The sequence below is a fragment of the Mustela lutreola genome, chromosome 12 (genome assembly GCF_030435805.1).
Source record: "Mustela lutreola isolate mMusLut2 chromosome 12, mMusLut2.pri, whole genome shotgun sequence".
Taxonomy (NCBI): Eukaryota; Metazoa; Chordata; class Mammalia; order Carnivora; family Mustelidae; genus Mustela; species Mustela lutreola.
In genome coordinates, this window is record NC_081301.1 from 48,246,052 (window position 1) to 48,270,082 (window position 24,031).

A 24,031-nucleotide genomic window follows, 5' to 3' on the forward strand; every position below is an offset into this window, starting at 1 on the left:
CACCCAGGCGCCCCAAGAGATTTCTTTTTTTTTTTTTTTAAGATTTTATTTATTTATTTGAGAGAGAGTACATGCACGGGGGGTAGGGGGTGGACAAACAGACTCTGCACTAAGTGTGGCGCCCAACACGGGGCTCAATGCCAAGCCCCTGAGATCACAACCCAAGCCAAAATCAAGAGTCAGAAAGAGCTCAACCAACTGTACCACCCAGGCACCCCGTGAGAGGGAAGACTAAAAAAAAAAATCACTGTATTTGCCCCACTCCAGCTCTGGTAAGAGACAACCCTGGGCAGGTGGCAGACTTGGACTGAGGACAATTCATTTTTGTAACAGACAGAATGTTGACAGGAACAGCATTGGTTCAGCTGGAACCTGGGAATTAATAACTGTGAATAACTTCCGCAATAAGAAACAGCCTGACAGCTCTAAATTGAAATGATACCCAGAGAAGAGGTTATGCTTAAGTCAATCTGAGAAATGACTCCTCAAGGAAATAAAGTAGTGCCATCAGGGACAGAGAAGAGACAGAACTCTTGCCAAAGTGAGCAGTGTGCAGACATGGCTCAGGAGAAGTCAGAGACATCAAAGAAGCATTAAATACTGCCTACTAATAAAAAGATTCAATTCATACAGAGCATAATGAAACAAATTAGAAATCTCTAGATTATAACTGTCCTGTTATGAGAGAGTGACTTATACAGATACAGAACTGAAAAAACGGGAAGTAAAAATTAAGCCTTATAGGGGCACCTGGGTGGCTCAGTCAGATAAGCATCTGCCTTCAGCTCTCAGGTCATGATCCCAGGGTCCTGAGATCAAGCCCAGCATTGGGCTCCCTGCTAGGCAGGGAGACTGCTTCTCCCTCTCCCTCTGCCTACCGCACCCCCTACTTGTTCTCTCTCTCTCCCTCTCTGTATGTGTCAAATAAATAAAATCTTTTAAAAAATTAAGCTTTATAAAAAAAAATTTTGGGGCGCCTGGGTGGCTCAGTGGTTAAGCTGCTGCCTTCGGCTCAGGTCATGATCTCAGGGTCCTGGGATCGAGTCCCGCATCGGGCTCTCTGCTCAGCAGGGAGCCTGCTTCCTCCTCTCTCTCTCTCTGCCTGCCTCTCTGCCTACTTGTGATTTCTCTCTGTCAAATAAATAAATAAATAAATCTTTAAAAAAAAAAAAAAAATGCTTAAAAAAAAAATAAAAAAAAAAAAAAAAAAAAATTTTTTTTTAAAGTAGGCCCCACACCTGGTGTAGGGCTTGAACTCATGACCTTGAGATCAGTCTCATGTTCTACCAACTGAGCCAGCCAGGCAGCTCTGAAATTTGTTTAAATAATAGCTTTATTGAGATATAATTCACATACCATAAAACCCATCCTTTAAAAGTTTACAACTCAGTGAACTTTAGTAATTTGTGGCATCATCATAGCTAATTTTCATCACCCCAAAAGGAAACCTCATACCCATTAAGAGTCACTCATTCCCCCAACACCACCCTCATAGCCTCTGGAAACCACTAATCAATCTACTTTGTTTCTATTCTGGCTATTTCAACTAATAGGAACCACACAAGATGTGTTTTCTGGTGACCAGCTCCTTTCATTCAGCATGTTTTCTTTTTTTTTTTTTTTTTTTTTTTTTTTTTTTTTTTTTTTTTTTAAGATTTTATTTATTTATTTGACAGAGAGAGATCACAAGTAGGCAGAGAGGCAGGCAGAGAGAGAGGTGGAAGCAGGCTCCCTGCTGAGCAGAGAGCCCGATGCGGGGCTCGATCCCAGGACCCTGAGATCATGACCTGAGCCGAAGGCAGTGGCTTAACCCACTGAGCCACCCAGGCGCCCTCATTCAGCATGTTTTCAAGGCTGATCCATGCTATGGTTTGTATAAACACTTCAATTCTTTTCCTTGGCCAGTATTATTCCACTGAATGGATATACCACTTTTTAACATTCATCAATTAGCGGACATTGGGTTGTTTCCACTTTTTGGCTATTATGAATAATGCTGCTATGAAGAGTCCTATAAAAGTTTTTGTGAGGACACAGGTGTTCAATTGTCTCAAGTATATGCTTTAGAGAGATACCATTTGAAAGCAAATCCCACTGTAAAAACAAATGAGGAACCTATCTTTATTGACATGAAAAGAACACTCATGAAAATACAAGATGCACACAGTGTGCCTGGAATGCTACCAATTATTTTTTAAACAGGGTGGGGACTATGTATTTGTATTTGCTTATACATGCAAAGAAAGTTATGGGACAAATACAAAAGAAATTAATATCCACGACTCATTTTTCATTTGAGAGGGTGGAAACTGGGCAACCAGAATCAAGGATGAGAAGAAAATTTCTCATTGATAGCATTTTGTAATTTTTGAACCATTTTAATGTGTTATAATTTTTTAAATAATAAATTTTAAAAGTTAAATACTCACATTTATCACAGCCCTTTCACTCTAAAAATACTTCCCTCACCCAAAGATAAAATTCACTGAAGACCCAAAGATGAAATTCACTGACGTTCTTTAGACAAAGGACAAACAGCATTGGACTTGTGCTTTAAAACACCAGGACGCTGGCACAGCCATGCCAGCTAAAGATTATTACATAAATCTCTGAGCCTCACTTTGCTCATTTGTAAAATGGAAGTAATGACTACCTTCCTGCCAAGATTACTGAGGTACATAATGACACAATAAAGAATCCTGCACAGTCTTTAAAGTTGCAAAATACAGAGAAATATGATCTCTGTCATCTTTAGGAGAGAAAATAAAACTGGTGGATAGGAGTATAAAAGAAAGTAATTGGAAATCACCATCCACCATAAATTGAGTCAAAAGCAGCAACATTACCCAGACGGGTAAGAGTAAACATACTGAAACAGAAAGAAAATCCTGTTTTACTTGAAGTATTATGTTGATGGTTAGGATCTGGTTTTTGTCTGTTTGCCTAGGGTTAGAACAGCGGCAGAAAAGCACAGTGTTGAATGAGACATCCCAGCACAGTCTTGCTGTCCCAGTGAGTGATGGCTGCCCTTGGCACAGTCCCAGGGCAAGGATGCAACCCAGGGCTTGCTCTAAGCACCAGCTACCAAATCCTGGCCCCACAGCCCGAGGAGGGCCTGTGAAAGTGCTGGCAGGCTCTCTGTTTTAGAGGAGAAAGCAGGTGTTCAAAAATAAAGGACGTTTATGTTAGGTGAATTACATCTCAGTAAGAAAATACAAGAAAAAAGGAACCGTAAAAAAGTAACATTTAAAGGAATATTAAATGGTTGTAAAACATCTACACATACTAGTTGAGGATCTTTATTTGAAAAAGCTTGTAATAAAAATGTTCGAATCTGTTAAGTATTAAAATAAGACAGATATCTGATAGCACTTCTTTGCCTAAAGGGGTCTGAAAAAGAAACTGTGAGTTCAGTGAATACAGATTTTCATTAACTTTAAAGAGTAACACTCGTCTATGACACCATGGGTGGCTCCATTGGTTAAGTGCCCGACTCTTGATTTCAGCCCAGGTCATGGTCTCAGGGTCCTGGGATCAAGCACTGCTGAGCATGGAGCCTGCTTGGGATTCTCTCCGTCTCTGTCTCCCTCTGCCACTCCCTCTGAGGTTTCACTCTCCTCTCATGACTGCTCTCTCACTCAAATAAATCTTTAAGATTAACACTCCAATGTAATGGTGACCAAAATAGGCTTAACTAAACTAGAGCCACGATTTGATCAGGAGAAGGGGTATGGAAACTCAAACCTGGAGCCCCTTGAAAGGAGGACAAATTTTTGCCAGATACTTCTAGCACACACCAGAGCAGAGGCAGAAGACTGAACTAGACAAAGCCTCAAGAGGCTCTTTTTGCCCTATACCTCCATGAAGAATCTAGTCAAGAGTGAAGAGGTTTGGGAGGGCTGCTTATCATCCAAGGAAACCCATACCATCCTCAGTATCCATGTGATTCAGAAGAGGATGGAAGATATGCAAGGTCTAAGACTTACTAATTCCTCTTAACTTCCAACAAAAAGTTTCTAAGAAGTCAATTTATTTTAATGTACCATGACTTAATGTTAACCTATAAATCTGCAACTGTTCTATTTACTTGCAAGTTCAAGCACAAAGTTGACAAATTACCAAAAGGGCAAAAAAAAAAAAAAAAAAAAAAATCAAACTGGAGACAGTAGGATGTAGGCTCTAGAGTTAAACAGTCAAAATCTGAATCTCAATTCTATTCTTCAATAGCTGTGTAATCTGGGCAACTCAACTTCTCTAGCCTCAGGTTCTTTAGTTGTCAAAGGAGTATTCTAAGAAACCATCAGGAAAATGCAAATCAAAACTCTAAGGAAAAGGCACTTCACACCTGCTAGAGGCAAAAAACATAGGCAATGACAAGTGCTGGTGAGGATATGGACAAGTTGGAAGCTTCAGGCTTAGCTGGTGGGCTGGTGGGCATGTAAAATGGCATAGTTCCTGTGGGAAATAGTCTGGTAGTTCCTCCAACAGAATTAGCATATGATCTAGCAATTCCACTCCTAGCTATCTACCCAAGAGAAATGAAAACATGTCCACATAAAAACTTATATAGGAAGGTTCATAACAGCACTACTAATAATAGCCAAAAAGTGAAAACAACCCAAAAGTTCATCAGCAGATGAATGGAAAAGTAAAATGTGGTGTGTATCTATGCAGTGGAATATTGTCCGGGGATTTCTCCTACCGTGTCTGCCAGGGGCATATAGGAGAACCCAGGAAATGTCTTCCTGTGGAAGACCCAGGCCACCCCATTCACACCCCAAGAGGTGGTTTCCTACAGACCAGCTCTGGCCTGAGGCACCCGAGAGAATGTCACCATCTAGCAGGCCAGAGCCACATCCTCCCTATAAGGTCTCATCTTGATCTTGAGTAGGGAGACCCTCTCCATTCCTTCCTTTGGGTAATCTCTCCAGTCCTAGAAGTAGGAGCTTCTCCTTACATTTATCAATGAATATTCTTTAGAGCCTCTTTTATAACTTTAAGTCATGGGAGAGCATTTACTAGTTAATAATTCTCTGTATTAAGTTTTTCTTTGTTCAAATTACCAGCAGATCTCTCTCTCCTGCCTAGACCCAGACTCATACCCTGGTGCTTTCTTTCTCCCCACCACATTCTCTAGGGGCTGGGGCGCAAAGATTTTAAGCACATTAGAATTTACAACTATTGTCTGATTTTTTTTTTTTTTTTTTGGCCTAGGAAGACACAAATAGGTGGTTTTAAATATCCCATTTAATAGCTTAATAGAAGAAATCTTGTTTTTCACAGACCACTAAAAAATATTAAGAGCTTCTGGGATTATGTTAATCCTTAAAAGAAGGTGAATGGTTGCTTTAATAACTTACTTTTTTTAATTCTTAAAAACTGGAAATTAAAATGTGTGTTTCATTTCATGGTTATCAACACATCAGAAATGGGTAGGGAATACAGAAGTGTGTGGTACAGAACATTTACCCTTGTTTCCGTTCACCGGTAGAACTGTGCTTCTTAAAAACTGCTCTAGTTCTAAATCAAACACACTAAGTCAGAGTCACCCATCTAAAAAGAAATAATAAAAAACAAGACCTGCGTTTTTTTTGTTTTGTTTTGTTTAAAGATTTTATTTATTTTATTTGACAGACAGAGATTACAAGTAGGCAGAGAGGCAGGCAGAGAGAGAGGGGAGGAAGCAGGCTCTCTGCTGAGCAAAGAGCCCTTTGCGGGGCTCGATTCCAGGACCCTGGGATCATGACCTTAGCTGAAGGCAGAGGCTTTAACCCACTGAGCCACCCAGGCGCCCCAAGACCTGTGGATTTATACAAAGGTCTTTCTGTAATATACGGAGATGGGAAAATGATCTTCCATATCTTTAGGAGAAGCACACATCTCTCAGTGAATAGAAACTTACTGAATGATTATCATGTGGTAAACAATGTGTCAGGTGTTGAGAATGTGAAGTTAAATAGATAACATCCTATCTTATTTCAGTATGTAGAGTATTCAATTAACAACTGGCTAAAAGACTTTGAAAAGCTCTCATCTACGATCAGGTCACAAAGATAAAGCAAAAACACTTCAGTGGAAAAAAAAAATACAAAAAGTTCAACAACTGTTGCAATTTCAATTTCAACATGCTTAAGAGAATACAGGCAAAGTGTGAGAAAGACCAAGATCCTTTCCCTCAATGAGCTCGCAGCATAGCTGCAAGAACATACACGTAGCCCTCTAACTTAAGACACAACACGACTGAGTGATACTAAAAGAGCTGAGGATGCCAAGAAAAGGGTCATGAATTCGGACTCCAGGAGGCTGAGAACACCTGGCTGGGTTTTGAAGAATGAGTAGGTCAGGCCAAGGAAACAAAAGAGCTTTACGAGCAAAAGCAAAGATTCAGGGAGAGAACTGGAGAGTTTGCATCCTGTTAAAATTTACAGGTATATCTGAGAGAGAGGCCTGGACGGGCGCGGAAGGAAAGCCAAAGCAAACTGTGGATTACAATTTTAAAAATAGGGATCATATATCCACTCCCAGCTTCCATTTTGCAGCACGCTATCACAGGAGAATGTATATGGCCCTAATAGTATCCCTTCCTCGCCCTTCTTCACCAGCTGCTGAAGAGTGAGTCTAACTATCAGAGTTAGTAAGATTCACACACATGTGAGTGAACAGTAAAGCGTACTGGAGTCAGGACGATTCTCAGGAAGTATCCATCGTCTTAGTTATGTGTCTGACCCTGTCATAAAGGGGTGAGAAAACTTTTTGTGAGCTGAAAGAATAGAAGTCTCAGACACGGGGACATCTTGCCCTGCCCCCAGGTCCATCCAGAACCCAACCATTGTTCTCCAGGACCAAACCACAACAGGAAGTAGAACGATATTAGAAAATTTGGGCCACATTCTGTCTTATCAGGGTGGAGGCAAGAAGTTCCTTCTCTCAGGCAAGTCAACTACCTACTTCAAGTTTGGAAAGTTCTAGATGAGCAATCAGGAATTCCGAAGGTGTAGAATAAGGTCAGTTTGCCTATACGCTGGTTTCTGCCCACACCCTCAAACCAGGAATTACAGTGCCTGTATGTAGGCTGCGAGGACATTTAACAACACGCAATGAGACACAACCCTGCTTGTGCAGATGGAGCGACTGGCCTGCATTTATATACTATCTCTCTCTCCAGGGCGACATGTTTCACCAGTTTCACTTCTTTAATCCTCATTCAATCCCCATCAAATTCATAGCTGGGAAAGTAATACTACATTTTACTGAAGGCAACACTCAAATACCAAAAGAGAAAACATCCAACCAACGTGGGCCCAGAACCCAGCCACTAACCAGACGTTGAAAATACTTTTATAGTCTCTTGACAAAAACAGACAGAAGAAGCGGACCAAGGTTGGTCAGCAGCGGGGAGCGGGGATGCGTGTGGGAGACCTGCAGTCTTCCAACTGAAGGCAGCAGTGGAGGGCAGGACACAGGAGACAACAAGAGCCATTTTGTCAAGGAAAATGGCCTAAGGTGCCACATATTGGAAAAGAAGTCTAGAAGCCTCAGGTCTTACAGATCCCAGAATTTCCAGGCACTTGAGGAGATTTCCCCCCTTGGATTGTCCCAGATGTAACATGCTGCATAAACATGTAAATTAAATAGTATGGTAAGAAAAAAGGATTCCTTGCTCAAATAATGTTGGAGAAGCACAAGGAATTAGTTCCTTTTCTGCAGGATTTCTCAGGACCTTGAACTACTAATATAGTCAGAAAACTCAAAGAGGGGGGCACCTGGGTGGCTCAGTCGGTTGAGCTTCTGCTGTCAACTCGGGTCATAATCTCAGGGCCCTGGGATTGAGTGACACATCAGGCTCCTTGCTCAGCAGGCCTGCTTCTCTCCCTCTCCCTCTGCCTAGCCATCCCCATCCCCGCTTGTGCTCGCACTCTCTGACAAATCAATAAAATCTTTTAAAAAGAAAAAATTTTTTAAAGAAAACTCAAAGAGGTAAAAATTATACAGCATCTCCAAAACTTATTTTGCACTCCCCTCTCACAGTCTAGAAGAATAGACTAAGAGCTATACCACTGTGTGACAGAATGGTAAAGTTCAAGGAGAGGAGTTTAAATCCAAACAGAGGGCGCCTGGGTGGCTCAGTGGTTAAGCCGCTGCCTTCGGCTCAGGTCATGGTCTCGGAGTCCTGGGATCGAGTCCCACATCGGGCTCTCTGCTCAGTGGGGAGCCTGCTTCCTCCTCTCTCTCTGCCTGCCTCTCTGCCTACTTGCGATCTCTCTCTGTCAAATAAATAAATAAATAAATCTTTAAAAAAAAAAAAAAAATAAATCCAAACAGATATTCACCAGGAGGTGAGATTATCTGCACAAACAGAAGTCCCACATTACCACTTCACCTTTATTTAAGAGAAACAAGGCACCTCGGTGGCTTAGTTGGTTAAGCATCTGCCTTCAGCTCTGGGCATGATCCCAGGGTCCTGGGATGGAGTACCACATCAGGCTCCCCACAGGGAGTCTGCTTCTCCCACGGCCCCTCCTCCCACACATTCTCTCACTCTCAAATAAATAAATAAATAACATTTTTTAAAAAAATAAACATGAGAATCAAGGCTGAACTCATTACCTTTTGGTGGTCATCTCTATAGGACTCCTGCTGTACCATTTCCAAAAGGTTCAGAGCCAACTGCTGCCTCGAGGGACCTTCTTCATCCATGGACATACAGTCTTCCAAGGCAGTAGAAGACAGTATCTGCAGAAGCGGCATCACTAGCACCAAGGATGACCTTGGGATTTTCTGACCCTCGGCAACAGAGAGGAGCTTCAAAGCTATTCACCAAAACAACAATTTGCATTTAAAAAATTACGACCCCAAACAAAATGCTATTTTGTTCAAGAGAGATATGTAAAAAGTTTTCTCACCCCTTTACAACTGGGTCAGACACACAACTAAGACAATGGATCTTACCCTTTTAGAAAGGAACATAAAAATTATTGTCTAAAACAAGCTGTTAATGTATGTTCCTGTTCATAGAGAAAATACATACCAAAGAGTATAAACCAACTCTTTAAGTAAATGTGACTTTCTTTAAAATACAGCTCAGCTGGGGCACCTGAGTAGCATCTGACTCTCAGTTTCGGCCCAGGTCATAATTTCAAGGTCCCAAGACCAGGCCCCACATGAGGCTCCATGCTCAGTGCAGAGTCCACTTAAGAGTCTCTCCCTCTCCCTCAGTTCTCCCCCTTCTTCCTCTCCCCCACACACACTTGGATGTTCTCTCCCTTCCCCTCATCTTTGAAGATAAATAAAATATAATTCAACTTTTGTCCTTTTATTGCCAGGTCCTTCCACTGCCCTCAAGGAGCCAAGAGACCGGAGTTCCTGATCCGTGGATTTTAAGACCAATGTGCATGCTTCTTTTACAAACCCATGTGAGAATTATATTGAGATGCATTGGTAAAGGGAGGCAAAAAAGGGAAGTCCTTCACTGTAATTGCTAAAAAGTAAATCAGGAATAGTCTCAGAGTCCATAACTGGTAACAAACAAACCCATTTTCATAAATGATCTTTTTTTAACATGGACACTCAACTTATACATCAGAAATACACACAGAAAAAAAAATACACACAGAAATGTGTGATGACTTACTCACATATATAATCTACCCTAGACCATTAACAAAATGAGATAAAGCAGAAATATAATTTTCACAATTATTAGATGAGCCCTAATTTACCAAAAGATGTCATTCATAGGCTTCCGAGCTAGATTATCGATCAATCAATCTCCCCACAAAAACAAAAAAAAGTCTAGTCTACAAGCCTTAAGTCATGTCAGTAAGTTGCCAATATTTTCTTCTCATCACTTGGCAGTCAAACCTGAACATGGTAACAAATACCTGTTATTCTAACACTGCTAATTGACCTTCCCTGCCTAAATATTAGTCTTTTTTAATTAAGTTTTAAAAATATGGAATGCTTCACGAATGTGCAAGTATCTTTGCACAGGGGGTATGCAAATCTTTTCTGTACCATTCCAATTAAAATATTAATTTTAATCCATAATTGTCCCTGAGAGATTATGAAAATCCATTATCTCTAATAAAACAGGACATGTATACATTTCTATCTTCTATATTATAAATCTTCCAGGCATTTTTATAAATTGCTATTTACAATCAAGGCTAGTGTTAATAATTAAGAAGCATAACACTGTATTAATGCTGTGGATTTGTCAAGTTTGAAATCATCAATATCTTCTTGGTTATTCTATTTGAACACTCTTCTCCAATATACTGAACAGCCCATCTTCCCTACTCTTCAACGTAACATACTGGATAATGGAAATGCTCGGTCACTAGATTATAGTGCTGCTTGCACAACTCTGTAAATTCATTTTTTTAAAAAGCCACTTTATTGTACACTTAAAAATGGTATACTTTGTGGTAAATAAACTATACCTTAATAAAGCTGTTAAAAAAGAAAACAAAACTACAGCTGTCAGTGGATGGAACTGGAGGATATTATGCTGAGCGAAATAAGTCAATCAGAGAAAGACAAGTATCATGTGATCTCACCCATTGTGTGGAATTTAAAAAACAAAACACAGGATCATAAGGAAGGGAGGAAAAAATAAAACAAGATGAAACTAGAGAGGGAGAGAAAACCGTAACTGACTCTTAATCTCAGGAAACAAACTGAGGGTTACTCGAGGGGAGGAGGTGGGATGGATGGTGGATGGTGTGGCTGGGGGATGGACACTGGGGAGGGCATGTGATGCAATGAGCACTGGGTATTATACAAGACTAATGAATCTACTGACTTCTCCCTCTGAAACTAATCATACATTATAGGTTAATAAATTTAATTTAAATTTTAAAATGGAAGAGGAAAAAAACAACAATAACAACTATGGCTATCCGAAGTACCAGCCCTGGCAAATTATACCTCTGGGAAGATGCCATGCACTCTGCTCTCAGAACACCACCATCAACAAAAAAGGTAAAAGCACTTCAGAAAGAGCCTCAGGAGGAGGGCACAAATGAGACAAGGCCAACAGACAAAAAAGAGCGCAGGATGCCAAGGGCCCCCTCCATGTGCTACAGCTTTTCTCAAGATAGATTGGAAGTGGAAAAGGAATTCACCTCAAAATCACGATGAATTAAAATGCCCACAATGACCTACACAATCAGTATCTACCTCTTTACACACTTTAAAATGAGAGTGGGGATGATCAACAGATCATGGCACCATGCAACATAATTTGGACAGGTTCTCCATTACTACATAAATGTTACCCCAAGTAAAGAGACACAACACTAGCATAAAAGCTGCATTTTAAAGGTGTGACTTGGTTGCCAATCGGCCAGACATATCAACCTGGTTTTTTACCATATTCTTAAATAGAGTATTTTTACCCCCCCGCTTTAGTCCCATTCCTCACTGGTAGGAGAGCTGAGATACTTGGTAAATTATGTGTATGTGTGGAGCCGTTGCATAAAACACCTTGTGGGATATGAAAAACAAAGTTCTATTTCAGAATGATTAACCAGGAAAATTTCTAGAATGAAAACTCAAAGTATACAGGACTTTCTAGCATAGCATAACACATAGCTCAAGGGACTCCCCCCAACACTTATGTTATGCATACATTTTACTCTTGTGAGGATATTTTTATTTACCTAAACTTAGGATTGGCTTCTGCTGACTTGCTGGAGTCTGCAGCAGTAAGAAAGCTATTCCAACTGTGACCGGTTCAACAGGAAAATCCTAAAAGAAAAACAAAAAAGGAGTCGAAGAAGTTCCCAGAGCCATGGCTTTTTAATAGCATGTATCCAGGAAGAGTATATTTAACATGAAAGATCATCAACCTATTGTACAAAGCTATTTACAGTAAGCCAGCTCTACTACGGGAAGGATGGGGACTCCACAGCAATCACACATAAATTCAAAACGTTATCATATCTGGTTGAAGAGCAGAGGCTATCCACCAAATTAACTTGAAGAGAAAATGCCTGGGAACCTGGGTGGCTCAATTGGTTAAGCATCTGTCTTTGACTCAGGTCATGATCCCAGGGTCCTGGGATTGAGCCCCGCATCGGGCTCCCTGCTCTGCGGGGAGTCTGCTTCTCCCTCTACCCCTCCCCTCACTCGTTCTCTCTTTCCTTCTCTCTCTCAAATAAATAAAATCTTGAAAAACGAATTAAAAAGAGACAATGCCTTAACACAACAAACAGACCTATACATCTTCAAAAACAGTCTTTCAAATCACTGAAAAACTACCTGAAATACTAAAAGAATACTTCATTTTTAAAAAGTAGGTCAACTGTTTAATTACCTAATCCAGGCATGATTCATCTATATAACTTACATAAAGAACTACACATAACGATCTTAATAAATGATGCTATTTTGGGGTGCCTTGGTGGCTCAATTACACATCCCCACTCTTGGTTTAGACTCAGATTATGATCTCCAGGCAGGGAGATCGAGCCCCATGTTGGGCTCCACCTCAGTGGGGAGTCTTCTTTCCCTCTCTCTCTGCCACTCTCCACCTCCCCAACCTGCTCAAGTGTGCCTTCTCTCTCTCTCTGAAATAAATAAATCTTTAAAAAATAAATTCTGTTATTTTAATAAAGGAAACAGTAATACCGAGGGAGGCAGAGATTATTCTTAAATCACAGTAATCTATTAAGCATATATGAATGTAGTAAATCAATAATCACAGAAACTGAAAATCATTATTTTTCACCAAGTATATCAATCACATAGAAAGCAAAATGGAGGGCGCCGGGGTGGCTCAGTCGTTAAGCATCTGCCTTCAGCCCACTGGGATGGAGTCCCACATCAGGCTCCCTGCTCAGTGGAAAGCTTGCTTTTTCCTCTCCCACTGCCCTACTTGTGCTCCCCTCCTCACTCCCTAGTAAAATCTTTTAAAGAAAGAGCAAACTGGATGTGAACATTAAGTTCTTGTATCTCTTGCAATTTACTTACTAGATGTTATTTGAGCCTTCTAAATAAAGAAAATATTAACACATTCTGTAACTAAAGAAGAAAGGTCCAGCACACTTCACTAAAATTACTTCATTCTGAAATTTTGCAGATGCTATTGCAGAGCAGAAATAATATGAATCAGAGGACAGGCAAGGAGAAAAAAAAAAACCAAAAATGTGTGGTAGAAACACAGGTTAAGAAAACACTTGGAGAAAACTAACTAATCTGACAAACTCAGAAGTTATAATCTTGGAGGGCTATTAACTCTGGCACAAATAGATATATAATAAATAAATATATATATATATATATATATATATATATATATATATATATATCTTCATCTCAGTTTCACCATTTAAAAACTGAAAATAAGGGCACCTGGGTGGCTCAATGGGTTAAAGCCGCTGCCTTCGGCTCGGGTCATGATCTCAGGTCCTGGGATCGAGTCCCGCATCGGGCTCTCTGCTCGGCAGGGAGCCTGCTTCCCTCTCTCTCTCTCTCTCTGCCTGCCTCTCCATCTACTTGTGATTTCTCTCTGTCAAATAAATAAATAAAATCTTTAAAAATAAAAAAATAAGACACTTATTGTATATACCATCACACCATTCTTTGTCATGATCTTTTCCTCAATTTCTTTTCATATTCTGCATATCCATTTTAAAAAAGAGAAGAAAAACCAGCAAAGTCATTTAAATTTCAAATTTCCTGGCTACCAAGAAGATGAGAGACAAATTAAAGTATGCCTTTATACTAAGGCTACACTGGAAAGCTTTCTTCACAAAAGCTATCACCGCAAAGGCCACAAAGTAGCATTTTGGGGCTCTGACATGGACTAGAAACATGCTAAGTGGATGGAACTTTTTTAAAAGAGAGAGTTGCCGGGGTGGGGGGGTGTGCAGGACAGAGGGAGACAGCAGGCTCCATGTTCAACACAAAGCCTGACACAAGGCTCAATCTCAGGACCTTGATATAATGACTGAGCCAAAATTAAGAGTCGGATGCTTAACTGACTGAGCCCCTAGGTGGATAACTTAAAGGTGGGAAGGTCCAAGTAAAAATGGCATTCTCCAAGAAGAGGGAGACTTCAGAGTAGAAGGTGAAAGGAAATGAGCTGGAGAGCAAGGCACCACGACCAGGTAAGCTTAAATTGCTTACAGTTCTAAGAAATTTATTGTTTGATTGATCTTTAATGGAGACCAAATAACTTCATGAGGTCTCTTAACAGAAGACTGTATTAAACATCTCATATGCCACTTGAGATCCTATATGTACTGCTACTACAACTCATGCTTTCTGACCCAGGCTAGTGAAAGGTCCAGAGGACAGGACAGTTAAAGCCTCACAGGCTGATGCTTGACAAACTGACAAGGGAAGCCCATGGATAAATGCTTCCCTCCTTTATCTGGATCCTTCTGGGACATATTTCATAACACTTCTCAGAATATTCTGTGCGATCAAGCAATTGGTTGTTCCTAGCACTGGGCAACATGGAGATACTTGTATTCTCTCTCTCCCATTTCCAGTATTTCAGGGTCTTGGCCCTTTCCCACTTTCTTCCTGGCATCACCCTTGCAAATAAACTCCTGCTGCATACACCTTGGCTTTTATGGAAATATGGATTGTGCTCCTGACATTAAGGAAACTGAGGAACGACTTTTGGAGGAACCCAGGCTAATTCAGAGCCTATCTGAAGCAAAGAAGGAAAACACAAAAGAGGAGGAAATGCTTTTACACTGGGCCACAGAAGTCACAGGACTTTTAATAGCAGTGGACCTTAGAGTCCACACTTTTTGTCCTCAATTCAAATGAAATCCTATCACTGGGCATCACCAATGAAGCAACACTAAGTACACACACATACACACACACACACACAAACACACACACACACACACACACACACACACAGTGAAGAAAGGTGAGTGGAACTGAGTCAGCTGATGGCAAAGTGTTCCAGAATTCAGGTTCCTGGCCTTCTCAAAATTGGGCTGTTTAGCTCTTGCTTCACTCTGACAGCTACCCAGTCTCCTCACCATCAATATCATTTTTGCCTAATTTTGCTCTTGAGTGTAATGGAAAGGACCTTAGGTTATGATCATTCAAACAGTGCTACAAATAACCAAGACTAAATCCACGGCAACTAATATAGCATAAGGAATGCATCCATTTTCAGAACGCAATGAAACATCTCTGATAGAAGAACATAAAAATAACAAAGGGGAAAAGAAAAGTTAATGTAACACTTGAACTGCATATCCAGCTAATAAACTCAGTGATATAGGAACGATACAGCCTTAGCCTAGGTAATATGAATGTCTCTTTTTTTTTTTAATTTGAGGGTAAGAAATGGAGCAGGGGGAGGGGAAGACTCCCTGCTGAGCAGGGAACCCCACTTGGGGCTTGATCTGGGACTCTGGGATCATGATGATCTGAGCCAAAGGCAGATGCTTAACCAACTAAGCCACCTAGGTGCCCTAGTAATAAGAATGTCTTATTCTACTTTATTTTGTTTCAGATTACAGTGTACATAGCCCTAAAGGATATAGGTGTACAAATTAGTTTTCCTAGGCTTTTTCTTTCTTTCTTTTTTTTTTTTTTTGGTTAAACCTCAGAAACACTGGGCCAGAGTTGCGGGTAGAAAATTACAAAACACAAGTATTTTAACAGTTCTATTCATATTTACTTCCTTCTAAAATTGTTAAATATTGAGCAAAAGGAGGACACTATAAAAATGATTTTCACAGGCATCACTACTGTTTTAAATTAAAATACAGTGTAATTCCACAGGCCAATATTCCTAATGACACATACGCAAAAATCAACAAAGTATTAGCAAACCAAGTTCAATCACACATTGAAAGGATCACGTATCATAATCAAGTGAGATTTCCTCTAGGAATGCAAGGATGGTTCAACAACTGCAAATTAACATGATACAACACCTTCACAGAATGAAGAAAAATCATATGATCCCCTCAATAGACGCAGAAAAGCATTTGATAAAACTCAACAATCATTTATGTTAAGAATTGTCAACCAAGTGGGTAGGAAGTGAACATACTTCAACATTCTAAAGAACATATAGGAGAAACCCACACCTAAAATCATATTCATTGGTGAAAGCTGAAAGCTTTTCCTCTAAAATCAGTAATAAGATAAGTATGTCCACTCTCACTACTTTTATTCAACTTGATAGAGGATATCCTAGTCACAGCAATTAGGCAAGAAAAAAAGATAAAACACATCCAAATTAGAAAGAAAGGGAGAAAACTGTCACTATTTGCTGATAACATATATTATATGGAAAACCCTAAAACTTTAGGGTTACTATTAGGATCACTATTAGAATAAATGAATTCAGTAAAGTTTCAGGATATAAAAATCAACATACAGAAATCTGTTGTTTCTATACACTAATAAGCTATCAGAAAGAGAAAATTAAAAAGAAAATCCCATTTACAATTGTATCCCAAAAAAAAGGAGAAAGGAAAAACAAGCATAGGAATAAATTTAACCAAAGAGGGGGAAGAACTATACTGTGAAAACAATAAGACACTGATGAAAGAAACTAAAGAAGATACAAATAAATGGGAACATATTCCATGCTCATGGGCTATAAGAATCACTGTTAAAATGTCCCTAACACCCAGAACAACCTAAAGATTCAGTGCAATCCCTATCAAAATACCAACTGAATTTTTCACAGAACTAGAATAATCCTACAGAACCACAAAAGACCTCAAATAGCCAAGGTAATCGTGAGAAAGTAGAACAAAGCTGGAGGAAGTAGCACACTTCCAGATTCCAAATTATACTCAAAGCTACAGTGATCAAAACAGTATGATGCTGGGGCACCTGGGTGGCTCAGTCGATTAAGGGTCTGCCTTCAGCTCAGGTCATGAGCCCAGAGTCCTGGGATCAAGCCCCGCACCAGGCTCCCTGCTCAGCGGAGAGCCTGCCTCTCCCTCTCCCTCTACTATTCCCCTGCCTGTGTACTCTTTTTTTCTCTCTTTCTCTGTCAAATAAAATAAGCGAAATCTTAAGACAAAACAAAAAACACTATGGTACTGACACAAAGACAGACACACAGACCAAAACAGAACAGAGCTCAGAAATAAACCCACATGTATATGGACAATAAATCTTCAATGAAAAAGGAAATAATATACCAGGGGGAAAGGATAGCCCCTCAAAAAATGGTGTTGGGAAAACTGGACAGCTACTTGCAGAAGAATGAAACTGGACCACACATAAAGATAAACTCAAAATGGATTAAGGCCTTACTATAAGACCTGAAACCATAAAATTCCTATTAAAAAACATAGGCAGTAGGCAACCTGATGCTGGTCTTAGCAGGATCTTTTGAATGTCTCCTCAGACAAGGGCAACAAAAGCAAAAACAAACACATGAGACGATATCAGAATAAAAAGCTTTTGCACAGCCAAGGAAACCATTAACAAAATGAAAAAGCAACCTATGGAATGGAGAAGATGTTTGCTAGTGACATATCTGATGAGGAGTCAACACCCAAAATGGAAAAAGAACTATATTTTTTACAGGTTTTCTATATCTTATCTCTAAAATGTTACATATCATATACAACATATATTATGTATCTAATGAGTATGATTATATATAATAATTTTACATTAGAATAGGCATTGATATTTTATATATCAATGTTATTGCTATAATTATTTATCATGCTATATACTAGAGCTAACAGATACATATTACTGTGTAGTATGATATATAACATCAATATACCATTATATAATATATAACATAGTATTACCTATAAAGTCCCAGCAGATATAAAACCATACTGATCACAAGACTGACAAACAGGCAAATGACTTACCTGAGCTTCCTTGGCTCCCACTCTAATTTATATGTAGTTTGTTTCCTTCTACTCCTTTACTCTAATTTGGTTCCTACCACCATCCCTCCACTGACATGTTTTCCTCTAATGTAAACAAGAAACTTCTACTTATTGCACCCTAAGACTTCTTTCCATACCTTACTTAAAACACTCTGTCCATGAAAGTGTTGCCCATTCCCCTTTTTGAGATATTCCTTCCCTTGATTTTCACGTCCTCAGTCCCTTCTACTTATCATATATATCCTTCTGACCACACTTTCTTCTCGTTTTCAGCACACTCTAGCCCCTGGAGTTCCATAAAAACCCACGTAATGTAATCCCACAGGTAAAACTCCCATCCCAAAGAAGACATCTACAAATCTGTACCTTTAGCCTAAACTTCTATCCTAAATTTTCAGACCACATATCCAATTACCCATGATCCTTACACACCTCAAACCAAGCATATCTAAAGCTAAATTTATCCTCTGCCCTCCAACCTCAGTTGGAGGTAACATCAGTTACCATTTCTCAAAGTGAAGGGCACCATCCAGCTGCTCAAAAGAGACAGCTGAGACTTAGCCAAGGAACTTCTCCTTGACCATCTACTCAGCCACAAAGCCCTACTGATTTCATCTCCTCCCTCTCTCTATTCCCACTCTCTTTTCCTCCCTCTTCTACTCTTGCCTACTCTTTTCCCCTAATTAGTTCTTGCTGTGAACTGAGGTGTGCCCCTGCCACACAAATACATATGTTGAAGTAACCATACCCAGTTACTCCTTACCTGAAGTAAGAATACCTAACTACCAAGCTGACTATATTGGGAGTATGGAAGTAATTAAAAAATTAAATGAGGTCATGTCTGGAAGTCCCTTGAAGTCACAGAAAGTGTCTTTTTATGTATGTATTCTATAGGGTCTGGCATATAATAGGTATTAAAGAATTGGAGCACCTTAACTGGTGCTCCAAATGTAGTGATCGTTTTTATAACAGATGACAAAAGTAGACATTAACAGTATGATCTAATGGTATTTGACTAAACACCTTTGATACCAATAAAGTTAAAAGAGCACACTCACCCTGCTACTGAAAGACCCAATTAAGAGAACTGATGTATTAAAAAGTCATACTCTCAGGGCACCTGGGTGGCTCCGTAGGCTAAGCATCTATCTTCAGCTCAGGTCATATCCAGGGTCCCGGGATCAAGCCCCGCATCGAACCTCCCTCTCCCTCTGCCACTCAACCTGCTTATACTTGCTCGAGCTCTCTATCTCTTCCTGTCAAATAAATAAAATAAAATGTTTTAAAAAGGAGTGTGGTTTCATTGGTATTCTCCTTACCTCCTTCAAAAGTTCAACACTGTGCTCTAAAAGGTGAATTAAAGATGAGCATTCCCCAGTTATCGTTAGGCAGACTTCACAGACACACAGCAGCTGCAGGGTCAGCTGGGTAAGCTGAATTTTCCAGAAAATGGGATGACGCAGTAAGCTTAAATATACTTCCTCAATAAACAGCATCACTTCTGTTGTCTGGATCAAATCTTTTACCTGTTTAAAAAAAAGTCATTATAGGATATTAAAATAATATACAAGGGGGTACTCTGGATGGCTCAGTGGGTTAAAGCCTCCGCCTTCGGCTCAGGTCATGATCTCAGAGTCCTGGGATCAAGCCCCGAGCCGGGCTCTCTGCTCAGCGGGGAGCCTGCTTCCTCCTCTCTGTCTCTCTCTGTCTTTCTCTCTCTCTCTCTCTGCCTGCCTCTCTGCCTACTTGTGATCTGTCAAAAAAGAAAAAAAAAAGGGGTGGGGCGCTCCTGAGTGGCTCAGGTCATGATCTCAGGGTCCTGGGATCAAGCCTCACATCGGGCTCTCCGCTCAGCAGGGAGCATGCTCCCCCGCCCCCTGCCTGCCTCTCTGCCTACTTGTGACCTCTCTCTCTGTCAAATAAATAAATAAAATCTTTTTTTTTTTAAATCTTAAAATAAAATATACAAAACAAAAGATAATTTTAAACTATCTAAGAAGTTTTGGCAATCTTTTCTAAACCTATAAAGACTTAAAGAGATGAAAACATTTACATTAACTCAAAGAGAATTAAACCAGGTAAAAACTCTGCCTTATTGTTGCCACTAACCAAAATACAATTTGCTACTGTTTCTGTTACTGCTGGCTGACACAAATTCTTTTCGTTTATTTTTCTGACTTCTCTGAGTAAAGATTTTTCTATTTTAAGACAAACGACAAGACTGTGCCAACATGTTGAAGGAAATTAATCAAAGTTGGTTTTGAGCTCTCCAAATGAACTCTCCTTTCAATGATTCCAACACAGTTACCTGGAAGAAAAGGGTTGGCATGTTATTCTAATGTACTACTAAGCCCTTCATCTGGAAGATATTTGCTCAGACAACCTTAACTGAGAGCACCATTTCCACACTTGGCAGATACAATGAAAGACCATATTCAAATGGTAGGGTGTCTTCTCAACAGGCTAATGCATTAGATAGGAAGGACTTGGGTGCTCTTGAAAATCCCAATTCAATTCAAACCCAGCTGTTCCGATCAAAATTCTGGAGTTGGTATTAAGGATATGGTCCTGCTCACAGACACATTGGCATTTACCAGAGATTACAAACAATGAACCATCTGCTTCAATCAGAAGCCTTGTGTCTGTTAAATTTATCAAGAGGAAAGCCTACAGTTGACCAGCTGTACCTTTCACCAATCGTTACCACCATAATAACCCAAAAGGATTATAAGTTATACAAAAAGAAAATTTAATTCCTAGCAAATAAGAGGGAAAAAAGATATTAAAAGATCAAGGGAGAAGAGACAGAAAATGGTAATTTATAAAAAGATAAACAGTCAAGTAGCTAAATTATTTTACTCTTTTAAAAACCTACAATGGCAAAGGCAAAGGCCACCAAGAAAAGGGATTGACACCAAGACAAAGCCTCATGTTTACTGGACAATATATTTCCTTGAATGTATTTTTTGTGCATACTTGAAATTTTCCATAATAAAAAAAATTTTGGACAACCTCAGCAAGCTAGCATTAAAGGCTCTGCAATCTTTACCAATACTTTTAGCAATACTTTTAATGTTCTGTCTTGATGTAGCAATAGATTACGTGCAATGGATTACATGTGCCATGACAAGAGTCACAATTAAAAAGAAGGAACTATTAAGGATAGTCAACAGTGAAGTTTAAGGCAGGTAAATTAAAGACAAACAAATACGAATACTAAATGGAAGAGCAACTGGCATGAAAAGAAACTAGAAATTTCATGAACCATCGTTTCATCATGGGTCAACACGGCAGCAGGGTTATTTCTAAAATAACATTTTTTTAATTGATGAGAGTCTATTCATGTGCACAGTATGGGTCAGACCACAAATACAGGGGTGTATTCAGCTCTAAAAAGAACATTTCATCGTAACACGTTCTGAGCACGGATAAACTAGAGAACTCCTGGCAACAGAGTAAAGTCTGGAAACCCTAGTACGAAAAAGTGATGAAGGAAAGAAAGGAGGAAAGGATGGAAAGGAAGAAAGAGAAGGGAAAGAAATAAACAACACAAAACAGGATGTAGGTGGGTTTTTTTAAAGCCTATTTTGTTTCGTTCTATAAGGAACAGAAACTAATGAGTAAAAGGAAAATGCAGGTCAATTAGAAGAACTAAACAAAAAGGCTGCCTTGCAAAACAGCACACTTCTTATCCCTAAAAATTTAGTCATGGGATGGTTATCTCGGATAGTTTAAGAAATACCTGTAATCAAAAAAAAAAAAAAAAAAAAAAAAGAAATACCTGTAATCAGTGGGAAAATGGATTACGTTCCTACTAAACACTCAGATTCTTCATACTCTAATAAAGCCAATTTGTTAAGTGATTAAACGTATTTATGTTGCTAGTTCCATTAGTTCCAAATGATGTACCTACCTCCTTTTTTTTCTTCGCCTAGCTCAATTATAATTGGGGGAATGATATTCCCCCAAATACCTCTCAGAGCTCACAGATCCAGATTCATGGGGATGAAGGCAAACATCCAGCAGAGAGCACAGAACTGGGCGATGTAAGCACGAGCTGGAAGAGGTGTACCCCAGTCCAAGTTGTTCTGCTACACAGTGCTTTACTGCCCACACAAAACAAAAGCTTTGGAAAAGCCACAGGAGAATTCATTTTAATTAACTTTTCTCTGCCTTGATTACAGGAAAACCCATTTATGAGTCACAAAGGAAAGATTCAGTCCAGTCACTCTTTGCTAACACAAACTTAAAACAGGTCATCTGTGACCTCAAGTGATCACTCTGAAAAATCCTCACAGATTCCCACCATCAGCTAAGCAGCGTGGCACTCAGATTCTAGGCAAACGAGAAAACTCGACGATGAGAGGGACAGCCTGATAACTTAATCCTTACACTGACATCATAACCCAGTGGTAAGTGGCATTTTTTTTTAATCTGCAATTATAGAGACATTAGCTCAAAATTATTTCTCCCTCGAACATCCCCAGCATTTTCTCCATGCCTGTTCAACATCTTTGATCCATCCATACTTCGAATTATGAGAATTTACATACTTGTCTTAACTCCCTTCCTAGACTGTGGGCTTCTCAAATGCAGGAGACCGCAGGGTCACCGAGTACGTTGTCAGGAGATATGTGGAACCTGGACTCTAGCCAGCGCTCAGCTGGTCATGCCCTGCATTTCCAGGGCTATATCTGCCCAGAAGCACACCTTTTGCTAATTTGTAGAGAGTTTTATTTTTTTTTTTTTGTAACTCTTGTGTCTAGCATAAAGAGGAACTCAACTCAAAATTCTTTACCCTGCAAAGTCCTTCCTGAACAACAGAAACCTTTTATTTCTTACTAATCCTAAAATAGATTATATTGATTTACAGGTCTATGAACTTAGTTATAACAGGATATGTGTAAATGTTAAATCTATATTTGGTTCCTTCCTCATCTCCAAAAGTCTGCGAGCATTTCTAGAACCAGGCTTGTATCCAAGTTTGCAAATCATGCGTTCTACTCTATGCATGATGGGAACAACCAACACTGATTAAGGCTGCTGTTACATCAGTGGAGGAGGACGAGGGGCCTTACCTGCAAACACGGAACCATGTCACAACACAGCTGAAGTATCTGTTGTTCCAAGACTGATGGTTGCTCTGGGTCACCAGGAACCCGGGGTTGAAGTAAGACTTTCAGCAGCATTAGGCGCAGTTTAGCATATTCTTGTAACTGGGATGGTTCGCAATAGAGATACCATAGAAATGGTGCCATTATTTGGATACACGAAACTTCTGACCTGCAAATCATTTCATGCATAAGCCAGTCACCAAGTTCAACAGGGTACCAAGCAGTAATTGTCAAACATCAACTTATAGTTCATGACACACTAGGATACCACGGAATGTAACTTGTTTTTGTGATTCTTCAATTCCAACATGACTTACTGGGATCCATGCCTCCCAGGTCTTTGCACCCTGGGGAATATGACAACACCAGGAGCCCAGAAGCCTGATGCCCAGGACTACAAGAATGTTTACTCGCATACTAAAATATCATCTGCATCTGAAGGACCAGGCTTTGGTGGACATGAAAATGACCCTAGAGGGCGCCTGGGTGGCTCAGTGGGTTAAGCCGCTGCCTTCGGCTCAGGTCGTGATCTCAGGGTCCTGGGATCGTGTCCCACATCGGGCTCCCTGCTCGGCAGGGGGGCCTGCTTCCCTTCCTCTCTCTCTGCCTGCCTCTCTGCCTACTTGTGATCTCTCTCTGTCAAATAAATAAATAAAATCTTTAAAAAAAAAAAAAAAAAAGAAAAAAGAAAATGACCCTAGAGCCTTTTTGGAATTGCAGAAGTCAGGATGCATGCTCCAGGGATAGGACATTGACACGCATTTTTGGAAAAACTCCACAGGTGCAGTTCTATGGAAAACGAAACTATACGGGCATCCCAAGAAGACTACATGAACCATTAACATTTACTTGTCAAATGGTCAACACATGGGGTGTCCAAGCTATTGCACTTCATGCCTTTCAATCCATGTCCTCACCACAACCCTATGAAATAAAACCATCCCATTGCACAGTTGCAGCAATGAAAGAGGAGAAAGGTCATTTGCCAAGTCCTTCCTCTTAAATTCTTCCCACTCAAAGGAGGAAGGCTTTACATATCTTTCATATCTATTTAGA

General features: G+C 39.9%; 1 protein-coding gene and 2 non-coding genes across 4 annotated transcripts in view; all 3 read right to left on the reverse strand.

The window, feature by feature from the left end:
- The window catches only part of FOCAD (focadhesin), a 314,072-nt gene that overhangs the window by 208,990 nt on the left and 81,051 nt on the right, over nucleotides 1-24,031 (reverse strand). For both annotated transcript variants that reach the window (XM_059143295.1, XM_059143296.1), the window contains 4 exons: nucleotides 22,940-23,144; nucleotides 19,181-19,387; nucleotides 11,664-11,751; nucleotides 8,608-8,810 (listed from right to left, as the gene is read on the reverse strand). In XM_059143295.1, the coding sequence (XP_058999278.1) occupies nucleotides 8,608-8,810; nucleotides 11,664-11,751; nucleotides 19,181-19,387; nucleotides 22,940-23,144 (703 nt within the window). The remainder of the gene's footprint in view (nucleotides 1-8,607; nucleotides 8,811-11,663; nucleotides 11,752-19,180; nucleotides 19,388-22,939; nucleotides 23,145-24,031) is intronic.
- On the reverse strand, nucleotides 3,003-3,130 carry LOC131813399 (small nucleolar RNA SNORA30/SNORA37 family). Its single transcript, XR_009346799.1, has one exon. It is a non-coding gene; the product is annotated as a small nucleolar RNA SNORA30/SNORA37 family (small nucleolar RNA).
- LOC131813375 (U6 spliceosomal RNA) lies at nucleotides 9,947-10,048 on the reverse strand. Its single transcript, XR_009346781.1, has one exon. It is a non-coding gene; the product is annotated as a U6 spliceosomal RNA (small nuclear RNA).